This window comes from Nelumbo nucifera, chromosome 6, assembly GCF_055504915.1.
Source record: "Nelumbo nucifera cultivar China Antique chromosome 6, China Antique-T2T, whole genome shotgun sequence".
NCBI lineage: Eukaryota > Viridiplantae > Streptophyta > Magnoliopsida > Proteales > Nelumbonaceae > Nelumbo > Nelumbo nucifera.
In genome coordinates this window covers 38877664-38898993 of record NC_142654.1, presented here as the reverse complement: position 1 = coordinate 38898993, position 21330 = coordinate 38877664, and the positions used below count along the sequence as shown (strand labels likewise).

At 37.5% G+C, this 21330-nt stretch overlaps 1 protein-coding gene across 5 annotated transcripts; it reads right to left on the bottom strand.

Moving 5' to 3' along the window:
- Positions 1–1029: 1029 nt before the first annotated feature.
- Positions 1030–20329, bottom strand: LOC104586387 (uncharacterized). 5 transcript variants are annotated; one of them, XM_010243604.3, is made up of 11 exons: positions 19701–20320; positions 14969–15055; positions 13703–13861; positions 12792–13513; positions 10685–10773; positions 10420–10523; positions 10228–10327; positions 9733–9808; positions 9520–9634; positions 8898–9429; positions 1030–1792 (listed from the first exon to the last, which is right to left on the bottom strand). In XM_010243604.3, exons 1-11 carry the CDS (start codon positions 19975–19977, stop codon positions 1300–1302), a joined length of 2754 nt encoding a protein of 917 aa, XP_010241906.1. In that variant the 5' UTR covers positions 19978–20320; the 3' UTR covers positions 1030–1299. The 5 variants fall into 5 exon arrangements, with proteins under 5 accessions (XP_010241906.1, XP_010241909.1, XP_010241905.1 ...); XM_010243607.3 differs by having other exon boundaries at positions 12792–12880; XM_010243603.3 differs by having other exon boundaries at positions 12792–13861; positions 19701–20329.
- Positions 20330–21330: the final 1001 nt, after the last annotated feature.

The window sequence follows — 21330 nt, the reverse complement described above, 5'->3', positions numbered from 1 at the left end:
AAATATATATTATTATATTATTTATATTATATATATATATCAAAATATATTTAATTTTTTTTTATAATTTAACATTTTTATTTATTTTTCAAATAAATACTGTTATTTAAAAAAAATTCGGGGATTCATATCCCCACGGGGAACCCATCCCCATTAGGGATCGGGGATGGAGTACAAATTTTATTCCTAGTGGGGATCAGAAACAGGGATGGGGGTTAATTTTATAATCGGGGTTGGGGACGAGGAATATGATCCCTGCCCCAAACCCACCCTGTTGCCATTCCTATTCATTCGTTTGGGTGGCCTTAGGTTCAATTTGAAAAAAGTAAATATATATAAATATGTATAATGTAAATACATACAAAATAATACAAAATATTAGATTTTGTACTCTAAATATAACATATTTGTATTTATACATCTTTCAAATTGAGCCATAGCATTTACCTGCTTGGTGATGGGAGATTGGGAGGCATGGTTTTTAAAACTGACCCGATGATTGAACCAGTCAGGGGTCCGGTTATCAGGTTGAACGGTCCAACCATTTGAATTAAATGCTCGGCTTGTTATCAAAACCGTTTGAACGGTTAATTACCTGATTCAGCAGTTCACTGACCAAAATCAACGGTTTTGGAGGAATATAGAACCGGTCCCTGAGAAACGGTTTTTCTGATTCGACCGTCTGGTCTGGTCCGGTCCCTGAGTACCCGCACTCGAGTTTCCACATTACCGTCAGCTTGGTAATTGCAACCTGTGCACTACATGTGACTAGTTTGCACCAGTAAGGCACGTATGATTATGACATGACAGGAAATGAAGGGATTATAAGTAGAAATTCCGCCCAGGGTCAGAATTTATAAGCTCAAAGTACATTTGGGTAGGTGCCAGCTCAATGATGAATGCATAGAGTGGGTTTTTGACATTTTGAATGTTTATAAGTAGAAATCAGAAATCTGCATTGGGCCTGTCCATACTTCTCAGTTCTTTATTTCCTTGCAAATGGAGAAGAAAATTACTGGAAAAATAATATCACAGAGAGAATATGCCATCCGGCAACTATGATAATATTTATTGGTGATTCACTTCTCTATGATGATGAACAGCACTTATTTCATCTATTTCGTCAAGTGCAATTTTTTCTTTTCACCCAGGAAATTGTTAAATGCAAAATCCCTGGTTCCGCAGGATTAAACAAAAAGAAAGGAAAAAAAAAGTGAAAAATTCATTTCTATTTTTTTAATAATCGATGCTCCCCTACAAACAAAATAATTGGGAACATAGAAGAGAGCTTTCATAGTTTCATGTCTTGAACCTCTGGGTGAGCTTCTCCACTCCTTCCCTGCAATCCTCTGCTATCCTCCTTGTCCCTTCCTTGAGAGTAATACCAAATTGAGTAGTGCTTTGCTGTAACTCTTGTACTGATTCAGACGCCTTTGATACAACAGCACTTTGAAGTTCTCTGACTTGCCTGGCAGAATCTGTGCTCCACTCCTTCAAAACAGAAATCAATGAGACTATCTTCTCGATTATCTTCTCTACTACAAGTTTGGATTTCCCTCCAATTTCACCTGCCAATGCTTTGAGCTTGCCTACCAAGACCTCAGCTCGATTGACAGTTCCGCTCACTACAGATTGCTTTCCTGCATTGAGCCATGTGACCCCAGCAGAGGCATCATCTTGGAGATCGCTGTCAACAACAACTTTTATGCCTTGCCTCTCCCACCGTTCTCTAGCTTCTTCCAGAGTTTTTGCTTGCTCTCTTGCTCTTTTAGCTTCATCCTCTGCCCAAGCCCTGGATGGCCAATAACAAAAAAACAAAAATAAATACATAAAATAAGTATAAACCTATCCTATTGGAAATGTCAAACTGCATTTTTTATGAAGTGTGCAGTATTGTATTGAAGAGAGTGTGTCAAAAGGTCGTACAGTGGGGATGTACAATCAATTCTGTATGTCAATAGAAAAAATTCTCTCCATAAAAGTAAAGGCCAATTTCTGATAGTGGCCAAATGGTTCCCATGGTTTCCGCCATGATGCACTCTCCTAATCAGTAAACTGTCAGCCAACATGGCAACTAACATGTATAATCAGCTCCAATTCCCCACATGACTGTCCTTATGGCATGGTAGGTACAACATTCATTCCATAAAGACACTACCGACTGCATGTTGTCCATTTTGAGTATTGTCAATCAGAAACTGCCACTGATCTACAAGGAGACTAACAGCAGAAATGACTCAAGGTCTTATGAACTATCCACCAAACATTTTTTATCATTAACAAGGTAAGGATTTTATAAGTGTACAACACTTTCTCAACAAGGACTCCAGTATAGAATCAAGGGCTGAACAACAAATACTTTATAAGTTCAATTGCACTACACGCTCCATTTATTTGCACTAGTACAGATGCATAGGAGTGCAAACGACAAGAGTGCAAAATTCTGGTTTGCTTCAGGTTTTATTTTACTTCATCCTCACTGCAAACAAACAAAATAAAGCAAAACCTGAAGTAGCCCAGAATTTACATCAAACTTATTTGCACTCCCATGCTTCTGCACCAGTGCAAATGAAATTGCACTGCAAGCAAACAAGGCCTTAATATCTCACCCCTTGGCCCTGGTTTGGTGTACCCAACTCTGCAGTACTTTTGTGCACCATCCCCACACAAAACATATCTTTTCAATTATTTTCCAATAAAATATGATCGTTATATGATAATCTGATGCTGCACCCAAAAATAAAATGATTATCACATCATTCTTGATTTTCTGCTGGATGGATGAAGGCAACTATTTTCCTGGAGTATCTTCTGGAACTTAAAAGAGAGTAAATAAAATATGAAACGAATTTTCCTACAATTTTAAGGTAAGCTGCTACAGTGCCCATGCATCAAATTCAAAACAATTCAAAGTCCTCTTGGATCATAGCTAAAAATTGTACAAGGCAACTTGAACAATCTCCCGATATTGTTTTTTTAAAGGGTTTTGAATGATAATCCATTAAAGGCATATTGACAGGATAGTTAGATCACTAGATCAGTCTGACATCAAGAACTAGCTCACACTGATTAGACATCCCAGATAGAGGGGTTTGTGCTGTCTATAAAAGGTGGGTGCTAAGGTTCCTAAGATATATACCACTAAACATTGATGCATGGATGCATTTCACACAAATGTTGATATTGAACTTATATTACTTTGCCTTATACATACCAATATCAACATGAACAGATATTCAAAATACAAAATGGCAATTTTTACATAACAAACTTTTTTATGGATAATTTTTGCAGAATGAACTTTGCATAAATTGGACTAAGTTTTAGTCCTTTTTTTCTTGATCAACTTTAAACAACACCGGAAACTATTTTAATAGCCCAAATCATCTTTGCTCTATGTATCATTATTTTTATTATGATTCGGCCTGCCCTTGAGTTCTGTTAGACTGATAACAGTCAAGAAGAAAGAGGAAGAAAGAAGAAAGAGAGAGAGGAAGGAGAAGAAAAGAAGAGAAGAAAGGGAGAGAAAGTTCGGGTTCGAACGAGAGAAAAGATTACCTCTCCCATTCGGCTAGATGTGTTTTATATTACTAACATAGTGGAAAAGACACATTTGCCCCTACTTAAGTAAGGGACACTAGTTCTAACATAATCTTACACATCAGCAACTTCAACATAAGCAGAAAGACAGAAATACCCCTGCATACTTGACACTAACACCCCCCCTCAAGCTAGTGAGTATATATCATATAATCCCAGCTTGTTACATATGTAGTCCACTCTCCCCTGACTCAACCCTTTAGTAAATAAATCTACCCACTGGTTCCTTGTGTTAACATAAGCAGTGTCTATTACTCCACTCAACACTTTCTCTCTCACAAAGTGACAGTCAACCTCTATGTGCTTGGTTCTCTCATGAAACACCGGATTAGAAGAAATATGAACTGCAGCCTGATTGTCACAGTAGAGCTTCATTGGAGTGTTAACAGTGTATCCCATCTCCTGTAAAAGGTTCCTTAGCCACATTAATTCACAAGTAGTATGTGCCATAGCTGTATATTCTGCCTCTACACTGCTTCTTGCCACAACTGTCTGCTTCTTACTTTTCCATGTCACCAGATTGCCCCCAAAAAAGGTGCAATAGCCTGTGGTAGATCTCCTATCAGACACAGAACAAGCCCAATCAGCATCAGTATATCCTTCTATTTTAAGTTTTCCACCACTTTTGTATATCAAACCACGACCAGGAGCCCCCTTTAAATACCTCACAATTCTTAGAACCGCATCCCAATGTGGAACCAGAGGTTTCTGCATGAACTGACTTACCACACTAACCGCAAATGAAATATCTGGCCGAGTAATGGTTAGTTAGTTCAGTTTACCTACAAGTCGCCAGTATCTGCCAGGGTCTTCAAACATTTCACCCATATCACTGCTCAGCTTAGTGTTGGTTTCCATAGGTGTTTCAGCTGGTTTATTACCTAACAAACATGTTTCAAATCAAGAACATATTTCCTCTAACACAAGTTAATACCATGCTTAGACCTTGCTACTTCTATCCCCAAGAAATATTTCAATTTACCAAGATCCTTTGTTTGAAAATGTTCCTGCAGAAAAGCCTTTAACTTATCAATGCCCATTCTATCATTCCCGATAATAACAATATCATCGACATACACCACCAATAGGATCTTCCCTGCCTGAAGTCATGACTTAAGACTGAATGGTCAACTTGGCATTGTTTCATACCAAATTTCTTTGCCACCTCATTGAACCTACCAAACCATGCTCGAGGAGACTGTTTAAGCCCATAAATGGCCTTCTTTAGTCTACATACCTTACCATCCTCTCCCTGAGCAACAAACCCGGTGGTTGCTCCATATAGACCTCCTCGAGCAAATCACCATGCAAGAAAGCATTCTTGATATCAAGCTGATAGAAGGGCCAATCATACATAGCAGCAAGTGAGATCATAACACGAACCAAACCAATCTTAGCAACCGGGGAGGTCTCTGTGTAGTCAATACCATAGGTTTGGGAGTACCCTTTTGCAACCAGTCTAGCTTTCAGCCGCTCTACACTACCATCAGGTAAGTACCTAACAGTATAAACCCACTTACAACCGACAACCTGCTTCCCAGGAGGAAGAGTGGTGAGGTCCCAAGTATGATTATGAGTGAGAGTTGAGAGTTCTTCCATTGCACGATGCCATCCTAGAGAGCAAGGGCTTCCTGGACATCCTTAGGGACAACAACAGAGGATATAAACTGACGATGGGAGGCAGAAAAGTGAGTGAGAGAAACATAATTAGAAATAGGATGAAGGGTACAAGTGCGTTTACCTTTCCACAAGGCAATAGGAAGATCAAGATCAAATACTGGGGGTGGGGCTGGTGTAGGGACAACTGCCGAATCTGTCGACGTTGATGGAGTTGGAGGAGGAGCCGGTACATGTGGGCGATGTGTATACACTTAACGGATAGGTGGCCGTTCAACAGGTGGTGGCACTAGAGGCAAGGGCTTGGTCACAGTTGGAATAAGAGGAACAAAATCCACGACTGGAAGAGGAAGAGGAGGTGATGAGGAGGAAGAAACATCACTAGACCCCAAGAAAAACAGAGTAGATTCAAAGAAGGTAATATAAGCACAAACAAAGGAACGTCAAGAGCTAGGATGATAACACTTATACCCTTTCTGAGTCTGGGAATAACCAAGGAAGATGCACTTAATAGATCGTGCATCTAACTTGTCCCTCCTAGGACCCAGATTATGGACGAAGCAGACACACCCAAAATTCCAAGGAGAAAGAGGAAACGGAGACAAGGTAGGAAACAAAGTAGTGAATGGAGAATGACCATCAAGGATAGGCATGGGCATCCAATTAATCAAAATGCAAGAAGTAAGCACCGCATCACTCCAAAAGGGTTTGGGAACATTCATGTGATGCATGAGAGATCGAGTTGTTTCCAAAAGATGACGATTCTTTCTCTCAGCCACTCCATTTTGTTGTGGGGTGTAGGTACAAAAAGTCTAATGTATAATGACATGTTGGTCCAAGTATTCTTGAAATGATGAAGAGAAATATTCACAGCCATTATCGGAATGAAAAATTTTAATGTGAACACCAAATTGGTTGCGGATCTCAGCATAAAATTTTTGGGAAATGGTAAACAATTCACTCATTTCTTTCCTTAAATAGAGCCACGTCATCCTTGAATAATCATCAACAAAAATGACAATATTTATATCAATTGTATGACATCACTTTATAAGGACCCCAAACATTTGAATGAACCAAAGAAAAAAGACTCGACATACGATTATCAACCCTAGGACCAAAGGGAGCACGGTGATGTTTCCCCAACTGACATGACTCAATCCAAAACAGAAAGATGACTCAACGAAGGAACCAAAGACTTTAAAACTTTCAGCGAAGGATGACCAAATCAATAGTGCCACTAGAGAGGAGAGAGAGATGACTGGAGAGCTATTGATGTGCTTCCACCACCGTCAAGATAATACAATCCACTAGCTTCATGCCCTCCACCAATCCTCATCCCCGTATTGAGATCCTGAAAAACACACGAAAAGGGGTAAAAAGTAATAGAGCAATTAAGTGACTTGGTCAACTTACTAACTGACATAAGGTTAAACGGAAATTTAGAGACATACAAAACTGAGGATAAGGGTAAAGGGTCCATGTTAACATTACCAACACCACAAATAGAGGATGTGGAACCATTAGCAAGGGTAACAGATTGTGATGTTGGGCAATGAGAGAGGGAAGAAAACACACTTGGAGTTCTAGTTATGTGATCGGAAGCTCCAGAATCAATAATTTGGGGTTTGGGTGTGGATGTTAGACAAGCAATACCCAAGTGTGCAAGAGTGGTTGTGTTTTGCTGAGATGTGGCTTGGACAAACCTCTCATACTCATCACGGAGGATTCATCATCTCCTTCCTGGGAACAACTATGGACGTAGGAAGCATCTGATTAGTTGAACGACTCTCTCGTCTAAAGCTGCTGTCACTAGTCATGGCATGATTGGCCCAAGTTTAGTGTGGACCATGCAAGTCATAGCAATAACTAATGGTATGTCCATCTATACCACAGTGAGTGCACCTCTTCGGACCCGAATTACGACCTTTGCCCCGGGCTCCCCCTGAATCTCTACCTCCAATACGACCACCACCACGGTAATATGTAGGTCCACCACCACCACTCTGGCCATATACCGGTCCGCTGCTACCACTACGGCCAGGCGGAGCTCCCCGAGCTCCACCTCTAACACCACGACCCCTCGATACTACAAAGGTTGATCTATCGGAAACACTAGAGTTCTCGGTAGATCCAATGGAAATCTTCCTAAGTCGAGTAAACACCTCTTCTAAGAAAGGGAGAGCTGATCCTCCTAGTATTTGAGCCCGCACTGGTTCATACTCAGATTTCAGCTCCACTAAAAAACGAGTCACATCAAGTTGTTCTCTCTGTTGTTGCTGAATTTTGACATCAGAAGTGAGGGGGTGATAAACATTCAACTCATTACAGATGTTTCTCATATTAGCATAGTACTCCTCGAGACTCTGATTACCCTGTTGCAGATTAAAGTATTCCTGATACAACTGATATACTCTATTTGTATTGTCTTGACCCGAATGCAACTTCTTAGCATGGTTCCACAGATCTTTGGTAGTGTCAAGAAATATGAAATTTACACTAATCTTGGGTTCCATACTGTTCCATAACCACGTGATAATCTGTGCATCATCTTGTTCCCAATCATCATACTCATGAGAATCAATGGAGGGTTTTTCTTCCCTTATGTGTGTTTCACCTTCTTCTTTGCCTTGAGAAAAACTTCTACAGATTTAGCCCAAGGTACATAATTTTCTCCATTCAGTTTAGTGGGTCATTTGAATATTCAGGTAGTCAGTAGGGACCATCATATTAGACTTGCCATCACTGTTGTCTCCCATTGCTGAACTCTGTTATTGCTGAATTCGACACACTGCACACCAAACCACCCTACACACTGATAACACTGGTTTCAACACTTGTTATTGATAGAAATTGCACTCTTCACACCACAAACTCTACCCCACGATTACCTGAAATCTCACCACACTGTATGAGGACCACTCCCCCTTCGAATCACACTGAAAACAGCATAAACCCTAGCACACTACAGTCTGAAATACCACTTTACGATCTGAAACATACTAATCATTTGATTCACAAAAAAAAAGTGCACAGAAATCTCTTACCTAATCACCTGAAAATCAAACTACACAAGACACCCACTGCACCACACGAATTAGCCCTCTTCTCTTCATCAATTAGGGAAGGGATTCTTAGAAATCACAGCAACCAACCATGAGCAGCACAACTGGAAGCATAGAAACCTCCAAGGGAAGAGGGCGACCACTCCTTTTCAGCCCTTTCCCTTATCTCCAACTGATAGCGAAGAAACCAAGAGAAAATCCTAGACTGGGTGCGCAAGAAACAAAATTCTGGGCAGATCCGATTTGCTTAGTTTGGCTCTGATACCATATTATGATTCGGCCTGCCCTTGAGTTCTGTTAGACTGATATCAATCAAGAAGAAAGAGGAAGAAAGAAGAAAGAAAGAGAGGAAGGAGAAGAAAGGGAGAGAGTTCTGGTTCAAATGAGAGAAAAGATTACCTCTCCCATTCGGCCAGATGTGTTTTATATTACTAACATAGTGGAAAAGACACATGTGCCCCTACTTAAGTAAGGGACACTAGTTCTAACATAATCTTACACATCAGCAACTTCAACATAAGCATAAAGACAGAAATACCCCTACATACTTGACACTAACAATTTTATATATCTGGATGTTGCGGGAAGAAAAGCAAATAAAAACTGCTTCCTTACCTGGCCATGGACAAAGCTTTCCTCTCAACTTCCAGCTCGTATTGCAGACGGGCAATGGCCTGGTTTTCGCTTTCTGTTTCTTTTCTGAGTTTGTTAATCCTTTCCCTTTCAAATGATATCTCCAACTGGTTACTCATAAGGCTCTGCAATTGCTCCTCCACTTCATGCCTCAACCTTGAAAGCACTTCCATTTCTGATTCAATAGCAGCCCGTCCCTTCACCAGGGCATCATTTTCTTGCTCTCTTTCAGCTCTTAATCTTTCCAGCTCCAACCTTGCCTCTTCAGCCAGTTTCTCAACAGCATCTATCTTTTCCCTTTCCATGGCAAGCTCCTTTTCAAAGTTTGCATTGACATCCTTTTCAACCTGAGCTACTAAAGCATTGTGAGCAGCAACAGCAGTTTCAGCCATTGACTCTGCTTCAATACGTGCAAGCTCCTCACTAACAATATCAGCAGCATCACCAGTTGCAAGAGCAATAGCAGCTTGGGCTTTTGTGACTGGTTTGTCTGGCTGAAACAGTCTTGTATAACCTACCACAAAAGCACAGAATATGAACAACTATCAAATTGAAGATAAAACTTACTTCAACTAAGGCAATTACAAAGAAAATAGCAGCATACCTAAGGCAAGTGTTATGATTCCCTGTTCTCCATTGGCCAAGTCGGCTAGAATTGCAGGCCATGCATCTGGATTTATCTTATCAATGTCAATAAATCCAGACTGTTGATACAGAACCTGGCAGTGAGAATGCACATTTAATAAATAAGAATCTATTAAATTCTTTTTGCCACAATTAGTGGTCAAAAAAGAAGATAATCTACAAGCTTAAAAACCTTTCTATCAACTTCAGGTAGCAGCCTTTTTTCTAGGGCCATCTTCCAACTCACAAGATCCTGACGTGACAGGGGACTGCAGTACAAAAGTTGATCAACAAACGTAAATTCAAAATAAAAAGGAGAAAATGCCTAAACAAAAGGCAAACGACATACAAAGATCGGAGCTTGTTTCAGGAAAATGAAAAACAAAAAGGAATAAAAAAAACTACATGATATACCAAAATTGTCAACAAAATCTTTGAAAAAGTGTGATAAAATGATTTTTTTTTGGTATCAGAAACTAATTGTTTTACATGGAAAATTTAGAAAGCAAAAGAAATTGTTGTCCATCCTTTTTTCCATCATAAGAACTAAAAAGTAAAAACTAAAGATGTTCTCTAATAAGCAAAAGGTGCAATCAAAAAGGAAAGATAATCTAATGAAGGTGCAACCAGAAAGGAAAAATAATATCTAATTAACTTGATTGTTAGATGATAGTGCCTGAGTAATCACCTCTCAGGGGAGAACAAAAATGGTTTCTGTTCTTCATTTGGAGAAGAAAACATGTCTTGTCTTGAAAGCTTGCTTGATATAAGCCCAGCTTCCGCCAAGCCTGCGATATGTAATGGGTTCAGAAAGCATGATGCAACCCCAAAAATATTAAAGTGACAGCAAAACCTTAAGTGTAATATCCCATTTTCTCACCTTGAATTAATGCAAAATCAGGATCCTCAGGTGTAATATCATCAAATGCAAGTTCAGTGACATTCTCTATGTACATAGCAGGATATACTTTTGAAACTGTGTTCCTACAGAGTGTTGAAAGGAGTTGATGATCAAAGGGCCATACAATGTTTTGAACTGCTTAGCACATTTTACAATTTGCTCCAAACGAACCAAACCCAAAACTGTTGTTAAGTATGGCCAACCTAATCTATCAACAAGTTAAAGGAATGAGGTAGATGTATACCTTGAAAGAGCACAGCTTGCTGAGACCAACCAACGAGCATATTCACGACGTGTACATAGATCACCAGGTTGAACATCGGACTCAATGACCTGGAAGGATGGAAAGATGATATTAAGTCTTGGTTATTGCTAGAGTTCTGTCTGAATGGGCCTTAGGCTTTACAAGTTCAGTTGTCTACATGAATCCTCAGATAGGGTGCATGTGAACAGCTTTGGTTGATAATTTACTATTCAAATTTGTGACACATATAAAGGTGGAGTAAACTTTAGTACCTACTTTACCTAATGCATACTGTAGAGATGATGGGTCAAATGGGTCATAGTTTCTTATTGTTTACTTATTTCTGTGATTAGCGGGCCTTAATTATGAGCCTGTTTTATTTCTTTTATTATTGTTTTTAGTGCTGGCTGCCCTACTAAGGGTATTCATGTAATTGTATTCCTTTTACAATCAAAGAATAAAATACAATAGAGGGGGGGGACTGGAGAGAGGTTCGACAGACTCTCTTCCTTTCTTCCATCTTCTTCAATCTTCCTCTTCTTTTCTACTTTTCTTCATATTATTACAGGTAGGATTTACATCTCATACTAACCAAATCCCTGTGGCTACTTCCTCACAAGATATAAAAACAAAGAGCTGTGCATTCTATTATTTGGTTGATCATTTTGTTGAATGATATTTGTCTTTTTACTTACAATGATGCCTAATAAGTTGAAATTCTCCGAAGAAGAAAGAATTATCTCATCACCCAGTTTCGAAGTATCTAAATTCAGGAATCTACCGCTTATAAAAATAAAAGTTCAGGGATATACCAAAAAGGATAAAGAAAACCAAATATTTTCACTGGTTAAATTTTCCTTCTATCGCACACATCATGGAATAACCTTTACACTCTTTATACTTATGCTTTTGCTTCTTAAAAAAATTTAATATATTATTTGTTCACTTTGCTACTTTTGCTCATCTAGCCTTCCTGAATTTAAATTCTCTCATGCTTTTGACATAATTCTTATATGAATAAATAACAGTTCCTTAATTCTAACATTCCTTCCATAGTAAAGTGTCTTACATATTTTATTGGACAACATAATGGTGTCAATAAACACTGAAAAGAAGATGTCAGAAAGTGTATACGGTTTCCTAAATCCTTTGCACCACCATGCATGTATTTTTTTAATGGGGATGGGAGCAGTGCTTTAACAAAACAAATACTAATTAAAGAAATATTTGAAAAAAAAATCCTTTACATGAGAATGGACAATGAGATCCTGAGAAGGTACAGTAACACCATGCAAAAACAAATGGCCATGTTAGAGAGACAATGTTACAAGGAAGAAAGAATTGTTTTGAGTCAAATGAAACAAAGTTCTTGAAAAATAAAAATAAAAGCAAGACAACCTCCCCCTCTCTCTTAATGTTTTAAAAACTGAACTGGAGCTGGACCCAGTTTTCTTTCCAGATGACACGTCACAGGTTCAACCATCCAAGTTGAACAGGTCAGACCATTATAAGTAAATAAAATCTAAACCTTCAGATTGGAATTTTTTTATAAGTACCTTCAGATTGGAATATTAGGTCATATGTTTACTTATATGTTTAATATAAGAGAGAGAGGGGGATGGTTGGAGAAGGGAAAGAGGGGCTAACCTAATTTCTCTTCCCTCTCAATTTCTTCCCTACGAGTCCTCTCAATCCCCTCCACCTTCCTTGTCTCTTGAGTTGCTCTCTCATACCACACCCACTCTCACTTAAATCCCTCATTTTTTTAAACCTTTTATTAACATATTATAATATATTTTTAAGAATCTTTTGAATGGTTGAGTTACTTTGTCTAAAACATGACCCATTAAAGGTTAGGAATAATTCACCAGTTTGGCTGTCTGGGAATAATTGTTTTTTAACGAGTCAATGGACCATTTTAATTTACCTACCTACCTTCTTGTCTCCTGCCCCCATGTTCTATTTTCATTTTTCCAGCTGTTAAGGAGAAAGAAAGGCCCGCCATATGAAGATTTTGAGAAAGATAACTGAGAATTTGAACATATTAAACACAACCAAATCAGCAGAAACTCAAATAAATTGGTCATTGCTGAGAGCATAACAATACCTTCAAAACTTGCAATGCTGCCAGTGCTTGTCCCTGAACTTGATCAACAACTGCAGGAATTAAAACCTTTCCAGGAGGGACCTGTAGAGCTGCAGAAACTAAAGATGGAGCAGGTATCCCAGCAGAGGAGAAGGATCTCCCAGGAATTGGTGACTCATATAATGTTCTGCTTCCATTTGTATCAGGTTCACTTGCATATTGATCAGAAGAAACTGAGGGGACTGTTGATCCAGATGATCTGTTTTCATTTAGACAAACTTCTATAGGTGAACTAATGAATTCACTACTGGCCTCCAGCATTTTGCTGGGGTTGAGATTTTCCTCATTTGTAAGAAGGTTTGCAGACTCTATGACATTTTTGGACTCAGGCTGGGGATCTAAGATCACATATGATTCTGAATTAACCGAATTATCCAAAGCTAAGGATTCAATGGGAATCTGGTTAGTTGAACCAGAAAAATCAAAAGGAACCTCGGAATTTTCTATTTCACTTGAGGAGATTCCATCCTGGTTGGAATTAACATTTGTTGCATCAATACACGACACAGATGGATTAACAAGGTTGGCAGCAACTGTTTGCACTTGAAGTTCTATATTTGACTCGGTTGGATCAGCAGCTGGGTCATCTCCTGTCCCTTTGAAGTTAGGAGCATCAGAAGAACCATCATCAACCACACCAGATCTAGACACTTTATCTGAGCTTGGAACAGGGATGGTGGGTACTGAAACATCATCAAAACCTGGACTAAATTGCAAATCTTGACTGGAAGCATCATTAATGGCATCAATACCACTGGAAGCAGATTCAGCATTTTCCATTAATGTCGCCCCCATACTAATATTATTGTCAGGTTTGCTTTCAGCAGTGGCTTCAATAATTTCTGAAGATGAAGAAGAATCCTTATTTATACCTGTCTCTCTTTCTGGATTGCAATCTTTCTGTTGGATTTCTTCATCTGGAACCATGGTGTTCTCTGCATTTTTTCCCAGTTCAACTTTCTCATTCTGATCACTAGAAGCCAGTTGCTCTTGCTGCTCCACTTTCAAGGGCTCCATCTGTTGTTTTATTGCTGTGAATAGTGAAGTATTCAGACATATAAGTAAACAGTTTTCAGGAAGAACATGAACGCTAATGAAGATTCACACAAAACTAAGATAAAAAATATTTTGTGGGTAATTAACATTTGTAAACCATAAAACCATACCAAGCAATTATAGCTAACAGTCACAAAAAGTGACTTGAAGGGAATGCCTTGAACCAAGAAATGCTATATAAACACTTATGGAACATATAAGCATCTCCTTTTATTTTACCCAAGGAATGTTTGATAGGAAAAAAAAAATGGATTTCCAAATGTATGGTTGTCCATTTACATTTTAGAAGCAAATGGAGAAGCTATAATTCACAACATATGCTAAATGTTCATTTAGATGGAACAAGCAAGCAAAAGGGGGCAGGGACAGGGCAGCAATATGTTAAAGTGCTTATCATAGTTGTCAAGGCGACGCCTGGGCGGGCACCTAGGCAACAAGGCGCCCTTGGAGGGAAGACTTCAAAATAGACATTACTAAACAAAAACATTCATTTTTTGTGTTTATAAACTAATTTATTTTTATTATTTTCTTATTTGTTGGGGTTTAATCAACACAAACATTGCTAACTGCTGTATTGAACCCTCAAAGACTTCCAAAATCTGAACCAATAAGTAAGGGAAGAACTTAAAATTTTGTCTAATCAACACATTTCTTATTCCACCTTTTCTTTTTCTTTTCCTATAACAAAAATAGGGGTTCAGCCCTATATTTTTTGAATTTTCTTTTCTTTCTTCTTTTTCTTTTCATAAATATGTTGATTTTCTAGACTTAAACATGAAGTTTATAATTTTCTTATGAAAATCATGGATATTTATTAAGGAAAGATGGTTATGGAACCTAGGGAACTACCCTAGGATATGAGGTTTTTACTTAAAAAAGTCCATCGCCTAAGTGCCCTCCTAGGCGACTAGGCAACAAGGCGCCCCCCGTCGTCTAGCCTTGAAAACTATGGTGCTTATTAAGATTCCATGGAGTGCCAGAATTAGATGCAGACGCTTCATTCATCTAGAAAAGTCCATGTAATATAGTTTTTAAAGCCAATGATCATAGATATACCTATGTGACATAAAATAGTTTCATACCAGAAGTATTCCTCCTGCTTAGAGATAGAGATGCAAAGGTGACTCCTGCTGCAAGAACAATTCCTGCCACTCCTGCTCCAACAATCCCTGAAAGTAAGCTACTACACAAGTGTCATTAGTCGACCAACAATCTTGCTCCAAAGGCATCAAAGCATGGACAAATAAAAGATACCGAGTGTTTTCTTCTTCTTTTTATTATTATTTTTTTGAAAGGCAAACTAAAGTAGTTGCATTAGTATCTAAAGTATAAGGTCCTGTACAATGACTAATGAGAAGTTGTAAAGATATTGAGCGTTTTCATATTTATAGGAAAGAGGAAACTTTGCACTTTAGGCTCCGTTTGGGAAGAGTGCAAATACAAATATGTAGAGTGCATTCTGGTCCATGCAAATACAAAGTTTGTTTAGTTTTGCATTGATAAATTTATTTTCTTGCCAAATGATTTTTAGTTGTAATGGGTGCAGACACGGATTCCTGGATTGGAATCTGCCCTTTTTTTTATTGACCAACTTTGAGTACAAAGTTTGCATCCATTTTTTTGGATGCAAACACGCGTTGAAATTTGTGAAAGCTGTCGCATTCAGTAACATGAATTCATTCTTACCAAACACCAGCAACACTGAACCAGAGTGCATATATGCACGGAACCAGCATTTGCACTCCTCCCAAACAGAGACTTTATGTTTTTAATTGCATTAATGCATAAACTACAAAATTTCCTTAGGTCCTTGGATATAATTAATTTATATCTTACTTAGGCTTAATTGATAGATATTGAACTAGAAATGATGAAGATCTCTTTTTTGTGTGAGTAGGAAAGATGGAAGGAATGATAAACAGAAACTACTTGTTAACATATACAACTAGAAAATAAATACAATCATTAAATCCATTCTAAAGAAAGAGGAGTATTGATGGATCATGTAAGGATGTATCAGACTATCAGCAATCCTATTTGACAAAGAAGGGTAATAATGGATTTTCTTTCTTTCTAATCAAGATATAGACCTTGTTGAAGGGTGTATCAGTTCATACCTTGTTGCAATCCTAACAAAAAGTAACTTAAACGTCAGCTACTTTTTTCTTCATATACTATCAAATACATACATCATGCAATTTTTTAAATTAATAAATAGAGCCTCCAAAATATATAGAATAAGATTATCAAACAAGAAAGTAAATAAAATCTCTTAACATCAACACTTTGGTTTTTGACTAAGATCAGCAACATCAACTCTGCAGATAGGGCAAGAAGGATATGCAAGTTGCATTTTAGATGAAGGAAAAAAAAAAAAAAAAAACTGCAATAAAAAATATACATGTAGTGTGTGTGTGTGTGTGTGGAGAGAGAGAGAGAGAGAGAGAGATAAAGGATCCATGACAATGTAACTCATATCTTCTCCAAACCTCCCTTATTTGAAGTAGAGTATATCCATAACCTTAGTGTCCTTGTTTTGCATAATGCAAATATATGATTACCATCTGAATGAAATGAAGTTCAAATCCAGAACTTTGAGTTTATTCTCAAGTCCTTTGGTATGGTCACAAGCTGCTAGGCATGCATGCAATGTGCAAATAAAACAGAAAGGGAAAAATAAGAGCATGCTTCCATTCACTAAGAAATTGCATGTTAAGTTTAGTTCCACTTCTTAGCACCTTTTTCTTACTATCCTAGATTATTTCCTCTGAAATTTGTACAGTCTATCTTACATTTAAGCAAGGGGCTCTTAGCAAAAAAGGCAAATTTTTGGCTGAGCACTTCCTTGGGACAATATGGGAAGGAGCTGTTAAAATCTTTAGCATTAGATATGCCTCAACCAAACGTATACCTAATAAATATGGTAGATTTAATTTCTTTTGGTTTCTCCTCCAAGCACTTCAAAGCAACCGATCTAAAGGGCATATTAAGATACTTAGAATGAGCTTTGACATTGTATTTGTATAATCATGAATCATTCTAAGCAAGTCGTTTGGATTCCTCATGCCCAATGTATTGATCAGGGATTAAGGTATCGATACGATGCTCCCAATACGGAGCGTATCGTATCCGTATCCATATCCATGATCATGGATACAGGATACACTATGACTAGATACATATTCTACGAGTCGTGCGTATCGGTATGATATGCCTCCGTATCAGGCCGTATAGCATCGTATCGGTGGATACAGTCTGATACACATCGGTATGGAGGTGTATCCATGTCTAGTTTGACAAAATTGTACATTGAGTACTTTTGGATTGTTTTTCATCTTTAATACAAGTTAAAAAATTGTATTATGAAAACTAAAATAAATAATTTAAGATTTAATTTTCCCAAAAATTTTAATAAAAACTAAAAATTATAAAAATAATATATTTCATCTACCTTAGATGATTTATATATTTTATTTTACACATAATTATATGTTAAAAATGAAAACATAGTTATTATTTGAAAAAATAGAGTCATTATATAAAAATACTAAATAAATAAATTTTCCCAACAAAATTAATGGAAAACAGAAAATTATAATTATAAAAACTGAAATGAATAATTTAAGATTTAATTTTCCCAAAAAAATTAATAAAAACTGAAAATTAAATATAATTTATTTTATCTACCTTAAATGATTTATTTGTTTTATTTTACAATTATGTGTAAAATAAAAACATTAAATGTTAAAAATGAAAGCATATTTATTATTTAAAAAGTGGTTGTTATTTAAATAAAATACTAAATTAATAAATGTTTCCAAAAATTGAAAATTATAATTATAAAATTGAAAGAGTGATAATCATTGTACAATGTTTGAATGTTCTAGAGTTCCGGTATTGTTTATTGTAATATTTCTCTTCATATAACCTATTGAAGTATGCATTTCTCATGTGTTTATATCTTATTCATAGATAATTCAGCTTTTGGTTTAGTATGATGAATGTATTTATGTGATTTGTATGCATTTCACTAGTGTATCCAAGCGTTTCTATATCTTTCGTTCGTATCCATGCGTTTCCAAAGCGTATCCGTATCCGAGTTATCCGATACGATACCCGATACCGATACTTTGATCATTGGTATTGATAAGTTCAATTCTAATAGTACTTCAAAGCAATTGGTCTAAAAGATATATTTAGCAATTAGAACTGGCAACTATTGATGATAAATTTGCATGGTCAAGATAAGCAATTTCTTTTTTCCATCTTAACCAAGATATTCATATTTTCATCTCCAATTGTTGCTCCATTTGGAAATCCTCATTTCCCATAGAGAAAATAGACCAGGAAGTGTTGTGTGCTTCATTTAGAAATACTGGCTACGCTAATTCCAATTGGCTAAGAATTATGCCTTCCTTGCATTAGACTTTTTAGTAAGAAAAATCTAATGAAAGGAGAATTTTCTATGAACTCTCTTTTAGGACTTTAGAGTTTGGTCTTAATTAGGTTTGTCCTTCACATCGCCAAGTCCAACTAAGAATATATGGGTACTAGTTGATCAAATTAAATGGACCATAGCTTGGTGTAATGGTGAAATCTCGGACTGACTAGTTTGAGAATGCAGATTCCAGTCTGACAGCAGCCACTTTGTGCTAAAAAATGCCAAAGGTTAGTTTGGTATCCAATCTTTTTTTTTTCGATAGATGAAGAAAAATCTACTAAGATCAAATCAAAGGATAATACAAAGAGTCTTCCCTAGAAAAGGTGCAAGATGCAGCCTGAACATAATCAGATTATAACTGAGCCCAGAACAAATGCTGCCTATACACCCCTTGCTTAGCTAAGAAGTCAGCTATTCCATTAGCTGACCTCCTTTAGCTTTGACACTGAATCCTTACAGTCATATTGGACATTGGCCATTTAAATCTTTTAACAGCTTCCCTGTAGATCCAAATAACAGTGTCTTGGTTTTTTATCCAGCCAACTACCAGCTTAGAGTCTCCTCCTATTATCAATATGTCCACATTCATCTCTCTAGCAAGCTGTACTCCCTGCAGGGCCACTTGAAATTCAACAGTGCAGAAGGGCATATTATTGCTTTATATTCAAGCCCTGCTCCAATCAACCCCTCCCAAGACCCCAGGTAGCTGGGACCAACATTGGGTAATGACCTTTTTAAGTGTCCAATTAAGGAGTTAAGCTTTTGTTAGACGGTGGCCCTTATGAGCTTTTAATTACTTTCTGCTTGCTTTGAAAATAGAAGTGAGGTTGTATCTCTTTACACGTGTACGCTGTGCAGGAAAGGAGTGTTGGTAATTTACCAACTCATCCATTATTTAGTAGAATGAGCATATGAAATTGCAATAACTTGCTGAAATTTCCCGTTTGCCTTCTATAGTTTGATTAATCAATGGAATTGGCAAGTTGTCTGGGGAAAGATTCATTCCTCGCGTTATAATTGAATACCAGGAAAGAAGGGAAAAAAAAGGAAATACAAGGATTTTTCAGAAACAAAATATCAAATTTTCAAATCATCATTCAGAAGAAAAAAGTTAAGATAGATTGTAAGATTCTCATTGCCCAATATTATAACGAAAGGTTCCATGGAGTAAGATATAAAAGCTTCAACATCTACCATATTGGCTGCTATAACCTAGAATCACCAAGAATTAGGGGGATGCTATATTTATATATCCAGTTTTTTTACCAAAAAGGGAAAAAAGGAATCCAGTCTGCTTTCTTTATTTCCTTTGCCCCATTTATTTCGTCTATTTACTGAAAAATTGATATTGCAACCACCAGATGTTATCTTACCTCCAAACCCACGCTTCCCCTGCTCGCTACTAGAATCTGAACCAAGCCATCCGGAAAACGTTTCAGCCGAAGAGTTTGAATTCATCCACGAATTGTTGGGAAGACTCCGCTCTTTTCCATCTCTGTCCGCCACATTACCAGTGTCGGCAGATGAACGAATTGGACGATATACAGTACGGGAATGCGTCCGCACAAATAACGCACGGGATTTCCCGCATCTAGAACCAAATCGAAGCTGAAAGGAATTCGGGGACGAAGGAATTGTCAGAGATGCCATCTTCGCTCAAGAAAGCTCTCCTTCGTTCTAGATAGGCAAAATACGAAACGATCTCCAGATGCGCACAAGGAAGGAGATAGAATAATTATAAAAAACTTAAAACCAAAAGAAGCTCAATTACAGAATTGCAGGCAGGACAAGGTTTTAGGGGTTTATTTCCCTAATTGTGCAGAAGGAATATGAGATTCTCTTTTTCCACGGAGGGATAATAAGGAAGGAATCGAAGGAATTGGTCGCTTCTTTTGGGGTTTCTCTTCTGGTTATCGGTTATCCAGTCTCTCATTCCACTATTAGACTTATCAGTCCATTCACACTGATCACTTTATCTTCTACTCCCGGCAACAAGAAACCCAGAATGCGCAGTGCCCTTACTGACACCTGATCGTTACTAAATTATCACATGGTCCTCCCCTTTGTGAAAAATGACATTTAAGATCCTACAACTTAAATGACAATATTACCCTTATCTTTGTGAAAAATGACATTCAAACTCTTCTGGTATCGAATCTTTCGGATATCAGTCGACAAACGACAATATTGCTTTTGTTTGTTCGCTGAATCGCTGGGCTTTCAATTGTCACACGTGACACACATGGAAGGGCAGGAAATTTTTAGAACTACAACTGTTATATGATACCATAAAATTTTGTCACCAATCATATAGTATCAAATTCACATGTATTTTGATTCGTCAAACAAATCATGTTTTTTGGGCAGCATACATTTTGATTATGATTGTGTATACCTTTCTCTTGTCCATGTGCCATGGCCCAGGGCCCCATGAATACCTTACCTCCATCTGCCATTTGATGAAAAACAGTTGGTTTGATTTTATCCATCCCACGGGCAGATCAAAGTCAATGAAAAGTGAAGACGAAAATTACGTTTGTCTTTTTCGGCGCTGTTGTCACTGTATTGAGTTCAAATTTGCCGTTCGAAAACGTTCCACCACATCCCGATCGTATATTGAGAACATCATGTTCTTAATGCTCGCGCATTCTGTGCATGTGAATCGTTTTGGGGGCCATTCTGTGGGGTGGGGGGAAGATGTGAAGTGTATACCCCAAAACCTAACGACTAGGGATTTAATTTAATTTTGTTAGGTGACGTGACGTTAGATGATGTGTCCAACCTGATGAGTGATGAGTCCAACCTCCATCTTGACATTTTTTGATAGGCAAACTCGCGAGCCAACCCTGATGAGTCCAACCGCAACATATAAGAGGTTCTTACCAACCTTTCTCATACCGGCCCAAAGTCCATAAAAATCTATTATTATTATTAAAAGAAAACATGCCACCTTACATTCTCCTTTTTCCCTTTACCCAATCAAGAATCTTCTTGTTTTTCAAA

Bases quoted from the DNA above. Each gene is read 5' to 3' on its own strand.
- LOC104586387 (XM_010243603.3), bottom strand. From the start codon at position 19,977: ATGGCATCTCTGACAATTCCTTCGTCCCCGAATTCCTTTCAGCTTCGA. The intron at 10,774-12,791 runs GTATTGTTATGC...CCATCCTTCCAG, and splicing joins CAGCATTGCAAGTTTTGAAG to GTCATTGAGTCCGATGTTCA. The intron at 10,328-10,419 runs GTGAGAAAATGG...TACATATCGCAG, and splicing joins TGATTTTGCATTAATTCAAG to GCTTGGCGGAAGCTGGGCTT.